The sequence below is a fragment of the Nuphar pumila genome, chromosome 1 (assembly GCF_984573655.1).
Source record: "Nuphar pumila chromosome 1, dmNupPumi1.hap1.1, whole genome shotgun sequence".
Taxonomy (NCBI): domain Eukaryota; kingdom Viridiplantae; phylum Streptophyta; class Magnoliopsida; order Nymphaeales; family Nymphaeaceae; genus Nuphar; species Nuphar pumila.
In genome coordinates, this window is record NC_143249.1 from 7,779,764 (window position 1) to 7,800,074 (window position 20,311).

Below are 20,311 nucleotides of genomic sequence, written 5' to 3' on the forward strand. Positions count from 1 at the left end.
TATATTTAACTATTTTGTCCTATACAACTGCAGGTGTCAGCTACCAATCTTGTCCTATACAACTGCAGCCAAACTTTTTATTTTCTTCCTGTCTTATGATAATAGCCAGTTAAAGGCATGACCCTGTTCAATTTAAACCCAGAGCCAATAAACTAGCATGATTTTCACTGCTCCAACTATCTTACTCCAGCGGTAGCAGCTTTATACACCCATTATTGGAACCAGACATGCCACTGAGGGCGTTAATTATACATTGAATAACAAGACCTTCATACAAGTCTATGTAGAGACATTTCCTGTTCTACTTGCAGCATTGCAGAGTGATGGGTGTTGCCAATGTGTACAAGTATTCTTGAGAGAGGAATGCACAAGTATTAGCTATTAATTGCAGGTTCGAATTTATGTAAATTGCGCTAAGAAAGAATATGGAACTTGACTTCCAAATGCAAGAGCTTGTGTAAACCCTAAAAAAAGTGTCCCCCCAGTAAGTTTGATTTTTCTTGTCACTTGATTATGAACAAAACAAGGAATGACCATTTGTATTTGCAATGCTGGAAACTTGCAGTTTCTTCCAATTCTAATAAACATTAGAATGCTGCAGCCATTTGGAAAAATTCCAATAATCAGAATGGAAACATAACAGGAGGGAAGCAAGAAGATTGATTCCCTCTTGTTCAAAGAATGACTATTTGTCACTACAAGTTGTTCTCTTTCTCATCAGAAGAACCCCTGGCAGGCCGAAGTGAGCTCATTGATGCACCTCCGCTTGCTGGCTTTTCAGATCTCACTTCATCAACATGGTCAGAATTTTTCTCTCTCAAGATACTGTCACTGCTTGTCTTAGGCAACTGGTGAATTGCTCGTGGTAGTTTTAGGGGAATGGCAATCTCTTCTGCACCCACAGAGGCATCCTGTCTAAGCACTTCATTGGTTTGCTCTTGGCTTGCTGTTGGAACTGCAGGTGTCAAGATACTGCCACTGCTGGACTTAGGCAACTGGCGCATTGCTCGCGGTAGTTTTAGGGGAATGGCAATCTCTTCGGCACCCACAGAGGCATCCTGTTTTAGCACTTCGCTGGTTTGCTGCTCTTGGCTTGCAGTTGAAACTTCAGGTGTTGGCACTGGGATCAACTGAACTGAAGATTTCTTCCATTTCTTCCGCTGGCTTGCCTGGGATGCATTTGAATTGGCCTGCAAACAGGCATTGAATCCACACATGATGGAAGTTAAAACAGTAGTAGAGAAACTAAGACGGCACATAGAAGTTAAAATAGTACTAGAGAACAATTGTCCAGTCACAGCAGTAGATGATACCAAAAAAGAATGTGCACAGAACCCACCAGGGCAACCAAGACAGCAACTTTAACAGCTGATACAGATCATGCAAAAGAGCCACACATGATATTGTATGCATATCCCTTTACACTGACAGAGAATCAGAGTTTCTCAAGCAGAAAGGCAGTGTATATCAGTGGCAGGCTCTAAAGAGGCCGGCTATAGCACACCTCAATGTCATCAACCACATCGTTACACTATGCATTGAGAACCATACATCCAAGCATCCCATGATGCCACTGCACACCGCCAGTTCTATTCCTACTGCATCATTATCATATAAAGCATCTCCACAAGTGATTAGAATCTAGATAACACAAGATCAGAAGCCATTTTAATGCCTCAAAAGTGAACAGATTCATAAATTTATAAAAAACACTATTGCATTACAACTAAGATGAGATAGCTTCCAACGAAAGCAGCCAGACCGCAACAAAACTGGCCTACAGATTGCATGTTACTAATGCAACATAAGATTTCAACCTTCTTCCCAATAGAAAAAACACATTAAAGAACTGATTATTTATTTTCCATTAATGAAGTAAAAATTCAGGCTGAAAAAAGAAAACCACTAATCTTCAATAAAAGTTTCAAAGTCACCTCAAAAAGAGTTTCTGTAAATGCTCTAACTTTATAGCTTTTACAAACAGATTATACATTTAAAAAAAAAAAGGAAGTACTGCCGCATGATAAAAACGTGAATAATGTCAAGAACCCAAGACAATAGAACCATCAAATCTTTCATATATGACCCACAAAACCAACAAACGTCTTCAAATCCATCTCCCAATCAACTCTTGAAAAGATGCACAAGTTTATGCATGTATTAATAGAAATATAGCTCCTGCAAGCTCATTATAAACATTGATGCAAATCTATCAAAACTAATACATACCAGTGCATTGCCTATATCAGAGAGTGGCTTTCGTTGTTTCCCAATTTCTGTATTTATCTCTGCTGGCATATCCTTCATCGCACTCCCAAGGAGTGATGCACCTTCCACAGCAAGCAAAGCATTTGCCTCATTATCAGTGGAGCTTTGACGATTAGAGCACTTGTTAGGCTTGCATCCACATTGGGAATCACACGAGCTACCAGCAGCACGGCATTCACATTTATGAGTTTTGCAGCCAGAATAGTGGCTGCAAGAGCAACATATATCTGAAGAAGGCAACACCACGCTGTCGAGAAATTCCTTTGAGCTATCTGTGCATGAGTTCTCAGAAGTGCAGCTTTCACCTTCAGCACTAGATATTGAGCCCAAGCGTGACCTCTGTCCCTTCTTCCTTTGCTTTCGTGGAGAACTCCTTTTCCATTCCTCATCAGACAAGTCCGACTTGTCTGATTCTGATGTATCCATGTCTTCAAACAAGCCCACATCATAGTTAAAACATATGGAGTTACGTATGCCCTGTGAATACAAATGACAAGTCATATCACAAAGATTTTAAATGCTTGCATTCATGTACTCATATATGCAGATTAGCCCACTTTATATTACCTTTCTTAAGTCATAGGGAATCCCTTCTGCACTGTCGCTATGAACAACCTGTTTCTTGGGAGCAGCATTCTGTTCAAAATATATCAGAATATCAGCACCATTAAACTGATGGACAAAACCGAAAATTGTGTTAGGATATATATATATATATATATATATATAATGACATATATATATAATGAAATATGCAAAAATATAAAATGAAGGCCTCTAAGGGCTTACAAGATCATAAACACAAGGTTCACATGCACATAACCCAAGGGACAATACAAGAGCACAAAGGCACAACACAAGCATTGAGTGCATTCAAGAAAACAAAGAACTAAAGAGAAGAACACAAAATATAAAAAATATTGATATTATTGAGCATGAATGCTTAAGATAAACATTAACATAAATGGGGACAAGTAGTCCCTTTATATACAAAAAAACCCAAGGCTTAAAAGCCATTGGGAGCTCCCATAGGAGTATAGGAGTCATTGGGAGTTCCCAACAGTCATAAATGTGACCATTGGAGCTCCCAACAACTCTATGGTTCCAATGACCATAGAACCCCTACAATGTAAAAAAAACAAAAGAAAAACAAAAATACAAAATTGTCCCCAGTGGACAGCATCTATTGCAACAAGAGGAAAATACAAAAATACCCCTAGAGGGTAAAAGGCAAAAATACCCCTAGAGAGTATTACTTGTTACACCATTATAAATAAACTTTATACATACATATGAATATCTATGAATATATGTACAATATGAAACAAATATACATATATACACACACACACACACATATGTATATACATGTACATCTTAACAAATTGTGCATTGTGGTTTTGTTGTAAACATGGTCAACAAGGCAAGAATTTTCTTAGAAGAATCTAAAAATAAATGGCTTTTAAAGAATATTTGAGACAATTTTAAGGAACAAAAAAATAGTAGTAACAAAAATATTGAAAAAATAACATGTTCTTAATGCCTTGGAATTTCTAAAAATCCATTTAAATAATTAAAATAACAGATATTTGGGACTGCGGTATAAAATAAGCTTTAATCAAAAGACTCGATCTTAGGAGTTTCTTGCCGTTGAACTATTTCAAAAGTTGTCTTGGAAAAAAGAACAGTTAAAGGAATAATGTAAGGAACATACATGTAAAGAATAATATGCATATTTTTATGAAAAATGAATATAAAAATATGATTACATTAAAATTTAAAGATGGTTTTAAGGTATTATCAACAATATTGGAATAGCATTGAACAGTATTTTGATATACATAATAAATTAAAAATATTGTGTGTGCTAAAATAGCCAAAAACATTGCAGGTTTTAAGGCCTAGGAGATTATGTGGATCAAGTTCTAATTGATGCCACAAGTGATCAATGTAAGCATTTGTTTTCATCCTCATGCATGCATCCAATATATAGCTAAAATGTCAAAGTTTTCAGTGCCTAGGAGGTTATATAGATCATGTTCTATATAACAGTGAGCATAGTGTTCTCCTTGAATTTGATAGGAGCTTCCTAAGTCAACTGAACTTAAACCAAGGAATTTTCCAAGCATTCCAAAAAAAAGCATATGGCAACTAAGAGACTTATTCATAATATGCACACTGCTTGCCTCCACAATTTCAAATGACATCATCAAGAACAAACTAGCCAACTCCTTACCCACCTCTCCCAAAAGATATAAAGTAGCAAAGCCTTGCACATTGCAAAACACTTAGCCACATACTAATGTAAAAGCAAAGTCAAACTTTAGTGACATGATACAAGCATTTCAAAGTGCCAAGGTGTCAGCTAAAATAAAAGGCACAAAAAAAATGTCAAAATCCAAACCTTGTCCATCCGTTGAATTTCCTTCTGCATCTGAGCTCGAGCTTCCATTTGTCTCAGAAGATTATTAAGTCTACCATTTGTCACCTTCAGATCTTTGATCTCAGAATCTTTCTCTCGACACTCCCTCTCTTTGTCCATGACGCAACACCTAAGACATTGAAGGCAGTGAAATTGCTATGCATTAGAATCAGTAAAAGTAAAAGTTTTATAACCAGTACAGCACCTTAATGTCAACAAGCAACCATACATTCCATGATTATTACAGTTATCCCTGCTATCATTAAAGTAGTTAACCTTCTCTTTCCATGGATGACCCAAAAATGTCCACGAGAGCAGATGGACAAGATAAAGATAAGTCCCAAAATTTCCATCATCTTTTCATTATTATAACATTACATTTTTTAAGTATATCCATACTACTTTATAATGAAATCTTCTTTCTAAACAAACTCATGAACATTAGATATGAAATACAATATATTTGCATTTGTACACACTTTATGCCATGTTTATAAACTGCACCTATGATATTGCAAAATCTAGATTTATTTACAGATACATATGTACTGTAGCAGACTTTTACATATCACATGACAGATTCCACAATCATTAACAATGCTATTAAAAAAAATTAAGAACCTATAGAAAATAAAAAAGAAGTGGAAGTAATGATCAAGCAAAATTTATTAAAACAATATGTAATGTTCCCTATCTTTTGCTCTACACCAAGTTTAAAAGATTTGCTTAGTGAGGCTTGTCACGAAACACTAAAGAGAAAAAATATTGTCACTTAAGTGACTAGGAAATGCATAAGCACACAAGCAATAAGCCACTACTAATGGGCAAGAATACAATAAGCCACAAAGTGGCAATAGACAAACACAAAATGAGAAAGAGAACTAAAAAATATAAGAGATCTTATTGAGAAAAGCTTCAAGAAGCTTAACAAATACATGGGGCAAAGCCCCTTATTTATACGCAAATGGGACCCAAGGAGGGGATCCCATATTTATGACTGTTGGAGGGGTCCAACGACTCTATGGTGGACCCCTCCTATGATGTAATAACTAAAATAAATAAAAGGAAAATACAAAAAAAGGAAAAAGAAAAAAAAGGAAAAAGCATATTCAAATGAATATGTGTGTTACATGTGAAAAGACTATTTTACCCCTATTGAGTATTACAATATATATATATATATGAAATGTATATGTGTGTGTCTCTCTCTCTATATAGATATAAATATGAATTATTAATACAATTTAACAAGGTTTACACCTTTTTTCTTCGCATTTTAACATAAAAAGAACTATTCCATGTGGACATATGGTGTTCCACTAAGAGAAATCTTCATAATGAGAAACAAGTTAATGGGCATTGAAAATTTTATTACCTTGAAGAAGAAACAATATTGAATAAGTAATTCAGCAGATTTTTTGAGTCACCAAGAGAACGAACTTGGCTCCAGCGCCCACGTCCACTGAAAATGCGCTCACGCTCTTCCGCTTCTGATAACTGTGAAGCCATGGATACGAGGGTGCTAGAAGAAGTAGCCAACATATTCTCAAGGGCAAATATCCTTGAGTTCCTTGCACCTGGTGACATAGTCGAAGAACAGTCACTGCAAGAGACAAGTGGTAGGCAAAATGTGATTAAGTATACACATGTTGTGTAAACATAATATAAGAAGTAACCAAAAAACACTCTTAGCAACACCAACTCACCCCATACAATTTTGCTTCACCACTTCACTCTCCTTTAGCTTTGCAATTTCCTCAGCCATTCTGGCTCTCCTGTTAATGCAACCATTCGAAGAACACACTTCCAGTGAGTGGCAATTGCACATATTCGACATGGCAGTTGTGGAATTGATACAAGCAGACCTATTTCCAATTTAGCTAAAGCAAAGATACAAGAAAATGCTTATCAAAGTACACTAGCATGATTTACATAGTCAACAAGAATAAGCAAGTTTGGCATTTTTTTGTATAAAAATAAATATTTTAGCATGCTCTAGAAGTACACAATGTGAAAAATGGGCCTTCAATATTTTGATATAAGCAAGAATTACAAGCTTTCAATGCATGCATCCCTATGTTTATCTCTCAGTTAAACAATGTCACATTTTCAGTCACACCCTGAACCCAGATTATGATTAGTAATTTGCGCAACTATTAATGATCACATTAATTGTGAGGATAAACATACAACTGATACTAGAAAACATGAAGACGAGAAAAGTAACGCCTCAAAAGTAAGGAACAAGGAAATGTTTAAAAAGCAATAAACCCTTACTCTTGTATTTGCCTATCATACTCCGAGCGCACTTCATGCACACGGACTATAACTTCAAGTTCATGCTCAATGGCCTGTCTAAATGCCTTCTCGTTGCTCTACAAGGACAATATGTATAACAAAAGAATCATTAAACTAGGACACGACAAAATGGCATCAAGCAAAAAATAAGAAATATAAGAGATCAGAGATAATTTTCTAAGTTACCTGAACCCCTGGAACATTTCCATTGCCACCAGCTGTAAAAAGAAAAGAATAGAATTATAGAAGCAATGTTAGATTAAGAAGATGCATTATATGTGTTTATATGTCAACATGACACAAGATGTCCCATGAGAAGAAGCCAGGTATAGAGACAGGCATACCAAATGTTTCACGAGAAGAAGCCTTCCGTGCTTCCAAAAGCTCCTTGAGCCTTTTAGTTGCCATGGCCGCTTCCTCAGACTTTCGTTGAAGAACCTTTAAAATAAACGCAAAATGAACATGAAAACCACATAGGCGAATATGAATGCATTAACTACTTGATAGATAGGTGGATTTACCATCTTTTGCCTTTGATTCAAAGCTAAGAGTTTGTGCATCTCATACGTGTTTCGCCTTTCTTCCTTCCTCAACTGTAAAATGTACTCCAATTCAATTCAGGGCTATATTTCCAATACGAGTAAAGCAATCCAACAACTGCTTAATTTCAAGACTGAATTACTGAATAGTTTTTTAGAATCAAATACTAGAATAGTTGCTTTCCATTATCACAACATGATTCCAGACAAAAATACTTTGATTTTGTCAACACTGAATTCATAACACCAAAGCAAATGGAAAATTCGCCATAGTTTTGCCCTACAAATTTTCCAACATCATTTGCACTACTGATTTTCACGTGTTCTTCCCCTAACACCCCCAATCCTTTCCCCACCCCAGCAAACACAACATACATATACATAAACTCCCCTAGTGAACTAAAATACACATCATTTACTAAAGAAGAAGCAAAATGAAACATATCTCCAAATATTTGTTCTTAAGTGTAAAGCACAAAACAAATCAATTATACAACAAAATCAATCATTTCTTACTTAAAGTAGACATAGACAAATAGTAACATAATTCTTATATGTAAAGCACAAAACAAATCAATTATACAACAAAATCCATCATTGCTTACTTAAATAGACATACAGCTATGTCACATGGATGCGGGTGCGGGAGTGCGGCACTTTAAAAAAACTTGGGTGCGGGGGGTGCGACAAAAATATAAAAAATTATATATATATATATATATATATATATATATATATATATATATATATAAAGTCCAAAAGTTGGACATAAATGACCCTGGGTGCATTGACTGCACCCAGGGTCATGTTGACCGCATCAGGTGCGGGTGCGACGCGGGTGCGGCACCTAGTTGGAGAGTCCCTGTGACATAGACATACAGAGAAAGTGACACAATGGCCACTGCTCGAAGAAGTATCGATAATCAATCCTTTAAAATTCTGTATGGCTACATTGGAGGTCTAAAAGTTGCCAAAGAAGAAGGCAGAATTGAGAACTGATGTGGGAATCATCAGCAAGAAACAAGTGGTTGATAAGTACATGTCAAGTGGAAAATGAGAACTAAGAAGCATTTAACAAGTTAATTAACAAGTCTTTTGAAGAGCATGATTAAAAAGAGACAAATGTGTTAGATATATGATACTACTAATTCATCTAAGATTTTCTGACAAAATATTTTGTTTATAAAGGCATAAAATAAATGCTAATATAATACTTATTGGAACTAAAAAAATCGTATTATTTTCTAGATCATTATAAAATTAGTTTATTACACATATATCAAAAGTTAAAAAAAGAAAACTAGTTTGACGACCACATTGAAGCAAAAAGTGTTGTTTATTAATAATAATAACTAGTAAGTAGCACATAATAGATAAAGACCAAACATATCACACTTACTCATTATAAACAAGAAAGTACATAATAGCATAAATGTTCTTAAAATGAGAAAAACATATGAACATTTGTGCCTTGACTTGTTTTTTCAAAAGAATAGCCAAATATAACTTTGAGTCAATAAAAATTAAAATAAAGCAACTATACCTGTAGAACCTCCTTTTCTCTTGAAGCTTTCCATGCCCTAAACTGCTCAGACTCTTGCTTGATCTTGTGTTGCAACTGAACCTATAACACAAAATTGAAATCGATAAGAATCCACATACCCGTCTAAAAACAGAAACAAGAGACCATCTTTGCAATTTTTTATATCATGCACAGCAATTAATGACAACTATACCTTTTGTGACTTAATTCGTTGAATTTCCTCTTGGAGGCGCTTTGTTGCTTCATCACTCTTCTGCTTTTGTCTCAAAAGTTGTGATTGTGCATCTTGTTTTTTCTTCAATTCTGCCACCTGTACTAAATTTATCCACATTTCACTTTATGTTGTTTCACGTCATGCAAAAGAAGAGGGAAAAATAAGACAAGGCTACTATTGAACGACCTGAACTTCTAGTGCATTCAACTTCTGAAGATATGCTTCCTTTAGTTTTTGAGCACCCTCATCTGAAGTAGATGAAATATTTGCAAGCTCCATTTTCAAGCGTTCCATCTCTTTCTGGTCAACAGAAAATGAAATGAAAAACATGCATTCTTTATGACTCCAAGGGCCCAATTCAATTTGTTACAAAAAATTACCTGTAAGAGCTTCTTCTCTTGCTCCAACTCAAGCAACTTCTTCTCATAATGTTGCTTGAGGACTACTGTATCAGTTTTGGAGTACAACTTCATTTCAGCCTGTGAACAAACAATAAAGCAAAGAAATCAGTTTTTATCGTTGCCAATAAATATTAAACTGCATGAAAATGAAAGAGCATGGGCCACAACAATGGCATGAGAAAGCTGTGGAAAATGAGTTCAATCAAAACCCAGACCTTCCAACAAATCATGTACCAATTATGAAATTTTTAAAAACTCAAAATCAAATATTAATTGGCGTGTTCACATTGACTAGTCTACTATTGCACAAAGGGATTGTGTATACTGTGTATAACAACAAAAAATGGCAAAACTAATATTGTTACAATCCAATAACAAAGCATATAATGAACACTTGTCTGATGATAAAGTACCTCCTTTTGTTCAAGACATTTGTCCAATTCTTGGAGTTCTCTGCCTAATGTGTCTTGCACAACAGAATGCTCCAGTTCCTTTTCCCCCACTTCTATTTCACCTGCATCATGTTAAAAATTGAGCAAAATACATTTTATAAATGCAAACATCATCCAAGACACAACTATTGACTAGTCTAAAAAGTATTAGATAACAATGACAACAATCACTATTGTAAAAAGATTAGCAAACAGAAGAAACAACAACATTATAATCTAGTTGAAACAACATAGTATAAAATCAGATCATGACAACCAGCATTAGACCAAAAGAGTGATTAGCAAAGAAAAAAGGAATTCGCGAGCACCTGAAAATGTAGTGGCATTGCCATCACAAAAGGATGAGTCATGATCATCTAAATCAAAGCTTTCTATAACATTATTTTGCTTTGTTTGGCATAAGCTTCTTAATTGTAGTATTTCTGCTTCTTGCTCTTGGATCTTCGTTGCATACCTTTTGAATAAATCAATATCCTGCAGAGCACGATTAAGAAAAATGTAACACTTGAAAAACCACAGGTAGGAAATACTATAACATAATTAATAAGATCACACGTCATATTTTGTTGGGCAATGAGCTCCTTATCATGATATGGCAAAATGTGGCATGCTAAAGTAGAGTCTCTTTGTAATACTTTAAATGTACAACAATACATGGATAAAATTCACTAAAGAGAACCCAACAAATATGCGCTTGACACTGATATTCTTTTCCACACCTCAAATAACAAATGTCAAACAAACACAAAGAAACAAGAAAATAAACAAAACTTGCTGCATTAAAACCTTCACATGATAAAATTGGAAGCCAAAACTAGGGAATGATAAACTTACATGTGCCTTAACCTCGTCATCAATTTCGTCCCAAGGTTTTCCATTTCGAGCAGATTCAATCTTCATGATTAACTTGTTTTTCTCCACCTATTTCATTGAATTTTAATAATATAAGTTCCATGTATTCATAAATTCGGAAACGTAGAACAGATATTGTATCAAACAACTAAAAAGTAGATGGACCAAATTAACATGTCAAATAGTGTCCAATTCTTGCATTAGGACTCAAAAAAATTGGAGAAAATTCACTTTTTATGGGCAGTTCCATGGCAGGCTCCTATTCCTTTTCTTACATATAGTTATGTGCTTCGCTAGATAGAAAGAAACAAAAGTTATTGTTGTTGAAATAGCCAAATAGTTTACACATAAACGACAATGATACAAAAAAAAACATTCAAATATTTAAAAAAATGAGATAAAAAGGAGGAAAAGATCTCTTCATTTAACATGACAATCCAATTGTACCAATAGTCTAAATCAAGGTTGCTGGACTAGGAAGCGGAAGCGGGAAACGATACGGGAAGCAGAGGCGAGAAGCGAGAAGCGGGAAGCGAGGAATAAAAAAAGAAATATAAGAATTGAATGAGAATCAAAATGAAACACAAATAAAGACTAAAATAAAAATGACTAATAATAAATTTCATGATTCTTTAGTGTAAAAAATTAAAATTTTAACAAAATCTAAAAAGGATGATTACCAATTTAGAGAAATCACATAGAAGTGAGTGAGAAGAGTAAGAACAAACACATAAAAAACATGAAAGTTGAGTAAGAGAACATATAAGAAGGACAGATAAAGCGTGTAGAAAGCATAGGAGAAATGTGGGGGAAACGAGGTTCTCATCAAGTTTCGGAAGCGAGGAGTATCGCGTTTCCGAAGCGAGTTTTCTGGAAGCGAGCTTCCCACCTATCTAAGAAACTTCTGGTAACTCTGGTCTAAATCACAATTTTCATAAAATCGTGCATTGCCAAATGCTGGAAGGAAAATAAGATTCAATAGACCCGCACATTTGAATTATATGCATTTTGATATATAACAAAAAATTAGAACACATAATTCACCTCAGCATCAACAGTAGTTTGTGCTAAACGCTCACAGGTAATTCGACTATCCTGAAGTTCCCGCCGCAACTCAACGTTACTAGACTCAAGCACCGAAATTCTATGCCTTAAAACCTGAAGTAACCATATAAATATCAAAATTAGCGCTAATGATCTAAGGAAGCAAATCTAAGCAAATCTTTGGTACCTGCAACTCTTCAAAAGGGGCACCCTCTGAACGAGCATACAACAATTCAGCTTGAAGTTGCTCAAGTTGAGCTCTCATTCTTTGCATTTCAGCAACCACTGGATTGCGATTTACCTACGGTCAAGAACACAAGGAATAACTAAAAGCAACTCTCATGAAAGAAAAAGGAAAGTAACTAATGCAACTGTGAGAATTAACTTACAATTGCTTTATTTTGAATGTTGCGTGCACGGTTTGCATACTTCAAGGTGTTTAAAGTTTCCTCTGCATTTGTTTCAGCAGGGCTAACACAGGCTATAATCAAAACATATATCAGTAGATGATGATGATGGAATATCAACAATTTCTTAAAAAAGAACAAATAGACATTTACACATGTAAAATAGTGCACAAAACCAAAACAGTTGAATAAATTAAAGATAATTCAAAATATCTTAAATCACCCTATCTAAACTCTCAAATCAATAATTAAAAAAAAAAAAAAACTCACCTATCATGACTGTTTTGCTGTTTCCACCAAGAGAATCCTACCCAATAAAATCATTTAGCAATTAATAAATCAAAAATTGATAAAACATATTTATGCAACTAGACCTAGTAAAGCATCAATCCATGAACACACAATTTTAGCTTTTGATAAAAGATATATTTTTTCAAGACATATTAAAGAATGATCCATGAACACACAATTTTAGTTTACACAAATGTTAATATAATAACTCAAAAACAATGAAAATTGAGTATTATACACAAGTAGTTTAATATAAAAGCACATAACATCAAATTTGCAAGAAATGAAAAAATTCCTAATTAGATAAAACTTGATTCCATGTGAAGTTCACCAAATTATAGTTCAAAAGACATCATCATGTTTGTCCAAAAATCAACATAAATTAGCATATTCAATGATGTTCATTCACTAGATCATGAAGGGCACAATTAGTTCATTGCCTACTTTTTTCATGTTATAAAATGATAGGAGATGACAATTTCAATTTATAAACAATATTAGCAGGAAAGCACGAAGAAGAAAGGAGATTTTTTAGGGAATATGCAAATTCCAAATTGTGATTAGGCAAAACACAGACAAACAACTATAATACCTGAAGCAAACGAGTTAGCTTGCTGTCTCGATATGGGACATGTCCTCCTTCCTTTCGTTTTTTCTCGTCCCCAAGAGCACTTATGACATTCCCAAGAGCCAGTAAACCCTTATTTATGTGAACTCCTACGAAAATGGCAATGTCACAATTAATAAAGAGATAAGTTATGAAAACTACTTATCTTCTTCCGCATTTTATTCTTACACAAAATACTACTTACCCTCTTTAAATCGCAACCCATCTGCTCCAGTACGTTTGGCACGCTCTGACCCAGCAAGATCCACAAGATGAAGCTTTGCAGATAAAAAATCATCACTCATGTCAGCGCCCATTGCAGCACCAAGGCCAATCACAGTCTTCTTTTGCTCCAATGTGATTGTAAAAATAGCATGAGATCGACTAGAATTGTAAAACAGGTAAAGCACATTAACAAAGTATTAAAACAAAATTATTCAATTCAAAATCATTTGCAATAAGAATTAGGCACAATTAGCCCCACTTAGATGTAACAAAAAGACTAAAGAAGAAGACAAACATCATACATGTGCTTCAACATAATTACATGAAGAAAGAGAGAGAGAGAGAGAGTAACAAGCCATACGCACTAAAATTTAACAAAGTTAGATTTACCCTCATGACAGTGCCAAGCAAGAATATGTTGAAGAAACTATTATGTCCAGTTAGCGTATTTCCCATGAAATAAAGAAATAAAAGACAAAACTTTTTGCACACTTAATCCAAAATGCAGTAACTAAAATAATTACAAACACTTAAATATAGAATTACTCAAATGGACACAGAGGATGCCAATATTTTAACATAAAAATACCTAGCGATAACAATTTCTATTTCTCAGCTTATTTTCCATAAAGACTATCACTTGGAAAACAAAATATCCCTCTAATTGCTATTATGAGGAGTTCAGAGTGTGCAAGAATAGTGGCAGCAATAAGAAAATAGGTGTTCGTGCTCCAACCTTTTCGAGTACAAACATAAACTACTTAGCCCTTACATGAAAGGCAATAAGTTTTAATATTTGACACCTAATCAGAAAGAGGATATTGAAACATGCAAAAGAACTCACAAACTATGATAAATTGCCAGTGACATGTCCTTTTTGCAGAGACACCCATTCTTAAAAAATAAATGACTTTGTCAAGTATAACAAAAATCCCCTTCTTCCCCACCAACTCATATTCAAGGAAAATGTAGAGATGAAATTTCTGGGTTACAGAACAAAGTAACAGTTGAAGAACTTTGCTATTCCATCAGAAGATATGTGTTACCCTATGCACACACAAGCACACATAAGATATAAACCACCACATCCAATGTTTTCACAAATCCATAAAATGCACTAGGAAAAAGCACAGCCAACCATCTTTTCATTATGATGTATGGACCAATAGTTTTACACTAAAATAGTTAAAAAGTGGTAAATCAAAAGACCAACAATATTATTTTATTTGTCACAAAAGTGGTAAATTAAAAGACCAACAATATTATGTTATTTGTCACGTTTAAAAGGGTCTTAACCCCAATAACTAGGAGGGTCAACCGCAAACGAGAAATTACTCCAGTCAGCAGTTTGGGCAACAGAAGATAGAAGAATAAATGCAATCACTTCCTCACCAATCACCACTTTCAACACTCTCACTGGAAGGAGATTCTAAAAATTTTATATGTGATTTAGCCAATATCATGAAAATCAAACATCACAAATTATACAAGCCCATTTCTAGGGGGAAAAAACAGAATGCATAGTCCAATATTGTAAAAATTATTTTAAATTTAAATGCAAAAAAAAAAATGAAAAGGACAATTACAACTTGGTAAAAAAAATGTAAGCAACGATGCACTTCTGTGAGGGTGCTTGTAAAACATATGAAAATAAACTTACATATAGCACTCTCACTGGAAGGAGATTCTAAAAATTTTATATGTGATTTAGCCAATATCATGAAAATCAAACAACATCACAAATCATACAAGCCCATTTCTAGCGGGAAAAAAAAAACAGAATGCATAGTCCAATATTGTAAAAATTATTTTAAATTTAAATGCAAAAAAAAAGATGAAAAGGACAATTACAATTTGATGAAAAAATTGTAAGCAACTATGCACTTCTGTGAGGGTGCATGTAAAACATATGAAAATAAGCATACATATATGTATGTATGTATATATATGTAGCAAAGTTGTCAAAGTGGGAACTGAAAGCAGGAAGCCATGCAAGAATTGAAATTGAGAAGCAATCATTTTGAATCTTTAAAAGATTCACGAAGATAAAAGCAAGAAAAAAAAGGTATGGATAGTCAATTAGGAAACACGTGAAATCATGTCAATATTGATAAATTTATGAAGGTTAGAAGAAAACTTTTAAGAAACGAAGAATATAGTCAACAACTATAAGGATATTAAAAAATCATTAGATCACTTAAGAGAACAACACACAAGTATACATTCAACAAAAGTAAACAAATATTCAAAAGAAACAACTTGATAACCTTACTTTAGATACAAACTATTGAAATATATATTTTATTCGGACACACGAGTATATTTTATTTATTAGACTAAATACTTAGCAACAACTATATGAATATACACTAATGACTAGGAATTGGGACCTGATCGCTTCTGCTTCCTTCTTCTTAGAAATCAGGATTCCTATTTACTCAAAGCACTTCCAGTAACCACACACACACACACATATATATAGAAGGCATCAATTGCTTGATTCAAATGTCTATAAAAAGAAGAAGGCTAAAATTATGTTTAAAAAAAAAAGACAAACCATCCGAGAAGTACAATGTCACTTACTAATGTGAAGTAAAAGAACACAAGTGAAATAATATTTTGCCAAAAAGTAATAAAGATGCCAAAAAACCTGGATTCTCGATTCATATTTGTACAGCCAGTAGCACGACATAGTGAACCTTGTGCCAAAAATGATGTCATTTCCTCCTTCGATTTGACTTCAACCTCTGTAATGCCAGATAGTGTGATACCTCCATTTGTTGTTTCCCTAATTTGAATAGGAACTCTAACATAAACAGTGGGCTTTCCAGGAACAATCCCCTCGGTTCTTATAGAAGAGGAAAGATGCAGATCAAGTAGATCAAGAACTTCTTCCTTAAAAATCTGCCCAAACAAATGATGCCACAAAGTCAATGTTGACGTTCCAATTCAAGGGAAAGAAAAAAAACTATCAAATGAGAATGAGAAGACCTGCACGATGCAACCCACAAGCATGTAAAGATATGAATTTAAAGAAACTTATTGAAATACTAGCATAAATTACATTCATAGTCTAGCAAAAAAAAAAGTTTAGAAAAAAATCAAAAAGGCTTTGTAAAACAAGATAAGTTTATTTTTATGTTTGAGAAATCTGGTTTGCAATTATAAATTATAAGTTTTGGAGAAGTAAGCGGCTTAATCATATAGTATTATTTTGGTTGGAATCTCACTAATATTCTGATAATTTAAACTCAACTTTTAAAGAACCAACGTTTAAGAGCTTCTCATTTTCTATAATTTCAGTGAGGATACATCTATATCAAATAGGTAGGGGTTCAGGTACAAGACACAATACAAGGGGTATAACAGCGAATTCCAAAAGGATAGGTATGGAGGTACACCTACACACACATAAATGCACAATCAAACTACATTTTACGAAATGTTCTATATATGAAATTGTCAACTGTTCATTGCAAACTAAAAGACTAGAACATGTCAAAGGTATATAATTAACTAACAATTAATAAAAGAAAAGCATATTAACATTGGATAATTTCTATTCCAAGTGTTAGCAACAGTTAACCCATACCAAGACACTTTCTATCCCAAGTGTTAACAACAGTTAACCCATACCAAAGTACCCAAGTACCAGAATATGTACAAGAGTATGGTAGAGTTACCCATATTACATAGCAATACATGATACTTTGGCAATAATAAAGACATTGTGACAGAGACAACCAAGTGCAGTTACCAAGTTCTCTAACTTTGGCAGCAAATTACAATCAACAACATACAATTTCGAATATATTGGATTCCTTTTTAATTCACAAATAACCCTACCCAAGAATACTGAAGAATTTTAGGATTTGAAGAACAGACCCAATGACTATGGGACATAGCAATGCCAAAAATAGCATCACCAATTAAACTCAAATGCTTTGGTTGCCTACCTCAATAAATGACACTCTAACCAAAAATTCTGTAGAGCTTTTTTGGGCCTCTATTTTTTCAAATATGGACTCCATGACCTTGGGAGTAACGCCTCTACTGCTACTAATATCGTCTGTATAGCCAGTTCCCATTGTATATGTCTTCCCTGAACCTGTCTGAAAAACAACAAACCCACACAAAAATCAATTATTTTTTAACTATAGAAGAGAAGTGTACATGTATATATTAAACCAATATTTACTTTATACAATAAATATCCACATTTAGAACAAAAATCATAACACGAATTAAAAATGGCATACTTGGCCATATGCAAGAACAGTCGCATTGTAGCCAGAAAACAGGGCATCAACTAGCGGAGACACACAATCATCATAAAGTGCATCAGCCGGAGTGCCATTACTTCCAAAAACATAATCAAAGGTGAAGGCATGGTTTCCAATTTGAACCTGCGGAATGAAATGATCACCAATTCGGTCAAAACATAAAACTCATGGTAAAAAATAAATTTCACATTATTACTTTATCTTAAGAAAGAAAGATCAAGATGCCGAGAAAGAGATCCATGATTTAGAGAAGTGAGCAATGGACAAAAATAATAGATTAAAAATGAGCAAAGTACTGGCAAAATAAACACTAATCTATAATAGTGACAACAAGACAGACAAGAATGGAACATAAATCAAAAAATTAATAGGACTCTGCTTGAAGAAAAGAACCAAACAACAGACGATAATAGCTATAAGTGTCTGTAGCATATGTCCATGAAAACAACAAACATGAAGTTATCAAGTTTCAACAAGATCAAAAGAAAAATAGCAAAACATATGGATGCACACACATGTAATAAATTAGGCATGTGGATATTAATAAAGACATGTATAGTGAGGAAACTACTGTTGGAACCACAGGTTAAGGAAAAACCTAATAAGTTTTAAAAAGGATGCCTAACTGGTAACTTTCCTTATTTCAGAGCTAGCCACAAATTTATAATGATGAATAAGTAAAGCAAATTAAATATATATTGCATGATATGATGATCGTTTCAGTGGAGACATTAGTTCATTGATTTTGAGAGTACACTTTAGCCATTCTTTATAACAACAAATAGAACACCATAATGATGTATCATATTGGGATCGTGTCTCTGGAATCTCTTCCATACAACTCAAACCAGTGGAAATGAGACTTCTTTATGAAATTGCATTATACCTGAACACCTTTCAAGCACGTATACTTAGCACTCCCAAGTGTTCAGCAAATCGTTCGTGAGACAATAAAACAACTAAAATCTTCCTTTAATCATATGCAGTTATGCATTATCATGTTTAATCCAGGACTTCAGTTAACCTGACATTTGGACAACAGACTTCTGAATCCATTTTAGTTTATGAATTCATTGAGTTCCAGCACCAGGTGTGGCAACACAATGCCAACATTTGTAAGTTGCAGTTGCTAACTTTTTGCAGTATTCTTATGTTGCAACTCCAAGAATTTCAGTTGGGAAGACAGTTCCGATTCCTTGGCTTCCCAATGCCACATATCCATATAAGATAGCATCGTTAAAAAACTTTTCAATTTTATCCAGTAAGTGAATCTACTATTTGAAGCAGTTTAGCAACCAATTACTTTTCATATATTCATCTGATACTTAAGACCATTAACAACAACTAAATCAGGTTTCTGAAAAAAAAAAAGCTAGCTGTCCAGACCCATTCCCCTGCACGCATGGTTTCCTCGTGAATACTTAGTTTGGAAAAAGTGAAAGCACAAGAATTCTACCAAACCTTGAGCCAAAGTAGCCGATATCTCTACACAGATTCAAGCAATCAACAACCGGAAAAAGAAAACAGTGAACTTGCATGAATTCATTCCCCTTGAAAAGCATGCGATACAAGAATCAAGAGCAACGTTCGCATCCAAGATCGAACCTCACACTCGCACAAAACTACAAAACCCCCAAATTTCGGCCAAGAATGCGGGAAAAAAAAAAGAAAAACAAACCAAAACATCCGATCACCTGAGGCTCGCTAGGAACCACAGTAATGCAATCGGTGCATCCCGCGAGGCGCTCTGACGGAATGAGAGGGCGGATGTTCACCGCGACCTTGACGCTCGTCAAGGAATCCTTCTCCGGCGGCGGCATCAGGGCAGAAACCGCGTCCATTCTTCCGCCCAATTCTCACTCACGAACCGAATGAGGGAAAGAAGAATCGTGATGGGAAGAACGGATCAATGAGTTCCGTAGGAACTCATCGGAGGTAGAAATCGCCTCAATAAAACCATAGAAAAGTGAAACCTACCCTTTCTGTTTCAGAAGGGAGAGGAAAACAACGGGAAGACAGAGAATAAGAGATACAAGAAAAGATTGGAGCAAGGAAAAAGGGATTCCGACGATTGCGAAAGAACGAGAGAAGGGAATTTTCCGAAGGCGGAACGAAACGAAGGGGCGGGCTTGTGTTTGATTTGATTTTTTTTTTTTTTACTTCTACACAACGGACGGAAGAGGAATAAACTGGAATTGAGAGAGCGCCTTGAGTCCGGATTCAAATTTGCGGGTCGCTCGTGTGGTGGGACGCAAGGTTTTGATTGTTTGAGCCTCTCGCACATGCGAGAGTTTTTTTATTTTTTTCTTGGGAACTGAAAAATGGAAGTTCGGATCGATAGTGGGGTCCGTTATTTTTTTTTATAACCCGAAGAAACCGCACCTGACATGAAAATGTGGCGAGTTGACTCAGCCTTCCATACTGGGTGTGGACCTGCATAGAGGGGAGACGCCCCCACTACGCCA

General features: G+C 34.7%; 1 protein-coding gene across 1 annotated transcript; it reads right to left on the reverse strand.

Moving 5' to 3' along the window:
- Positions 1–695: 695 nt before the first annotated feature.
- On the reverse strand, positions 696–19,687 carry LOC149847858 (kinesin-like protein KIN-4C). Its single transcript, XM_090002538.1, has 28 exons — positions 19,541–19,687; positions 17,823–17,969; positions 17,520–17,675; positions 16,214–16,467; positions 13,544–13,722; positions 13,324–13,448; positions 12,711–12,747; positions 12,423–12,514; positions 12,221–12,334; positions 12,034–12,147; positions 10,972–11,058; positions 10,446–10,611; positions 10,099–10,199; positions 9,665–9,763; positions 9,471–9,584; positions 9,264–9,380; positions 9,071–9,151; positions 7,510–7,581; positions 7,333–7,426; positions 7,175–7,206; positions 6,968–7,065; positions 6,397–6,465; positions 6,066–6,293; positions 4,673–4,820; positions 2,836–2,904; positions 2,230–2,745; positions 1,552–1,641; positions 696–1,190 (listed from the first exon to the last, which is right to left on the reverse strand). The coding sequence occupies exons 1-28, from the start codon at positions 19,685–19,687 to the stop codon at positions 696–698; spliced, it is 4,041 nt and encodes a 1,346-aa protein (XP_089858664.1).
- Positions 19,688–20,311: the final 624 nt, after the last annotated feature.

Excerpts from the sequence above, each read along its gene's own strand:
- LOC149847858 (XM_090002538.1), bottom strand. The coding sequence starts at position 19,687 with ATGGACGCGGTTTCTGCCCTGATGCCGCCGCCGGAGAAGGATTCCTTG. Across the intron at positions 16,468-17,519 it reads TTAGAGTGTCATTTATTGAG|ATTTTTAAGGAAGAAGTTCT; the intron begins GTAGGCAACCAA and ends TTGTTTGGGCAG. Across the intron at positions 9,381-9,470 it reads TGAATGCACTAGAAGTTCAG|GTGGCAGAATTGAAGAAAAA; the intron begins GTCGTTCAATAG and ends AATTTAGTACAG.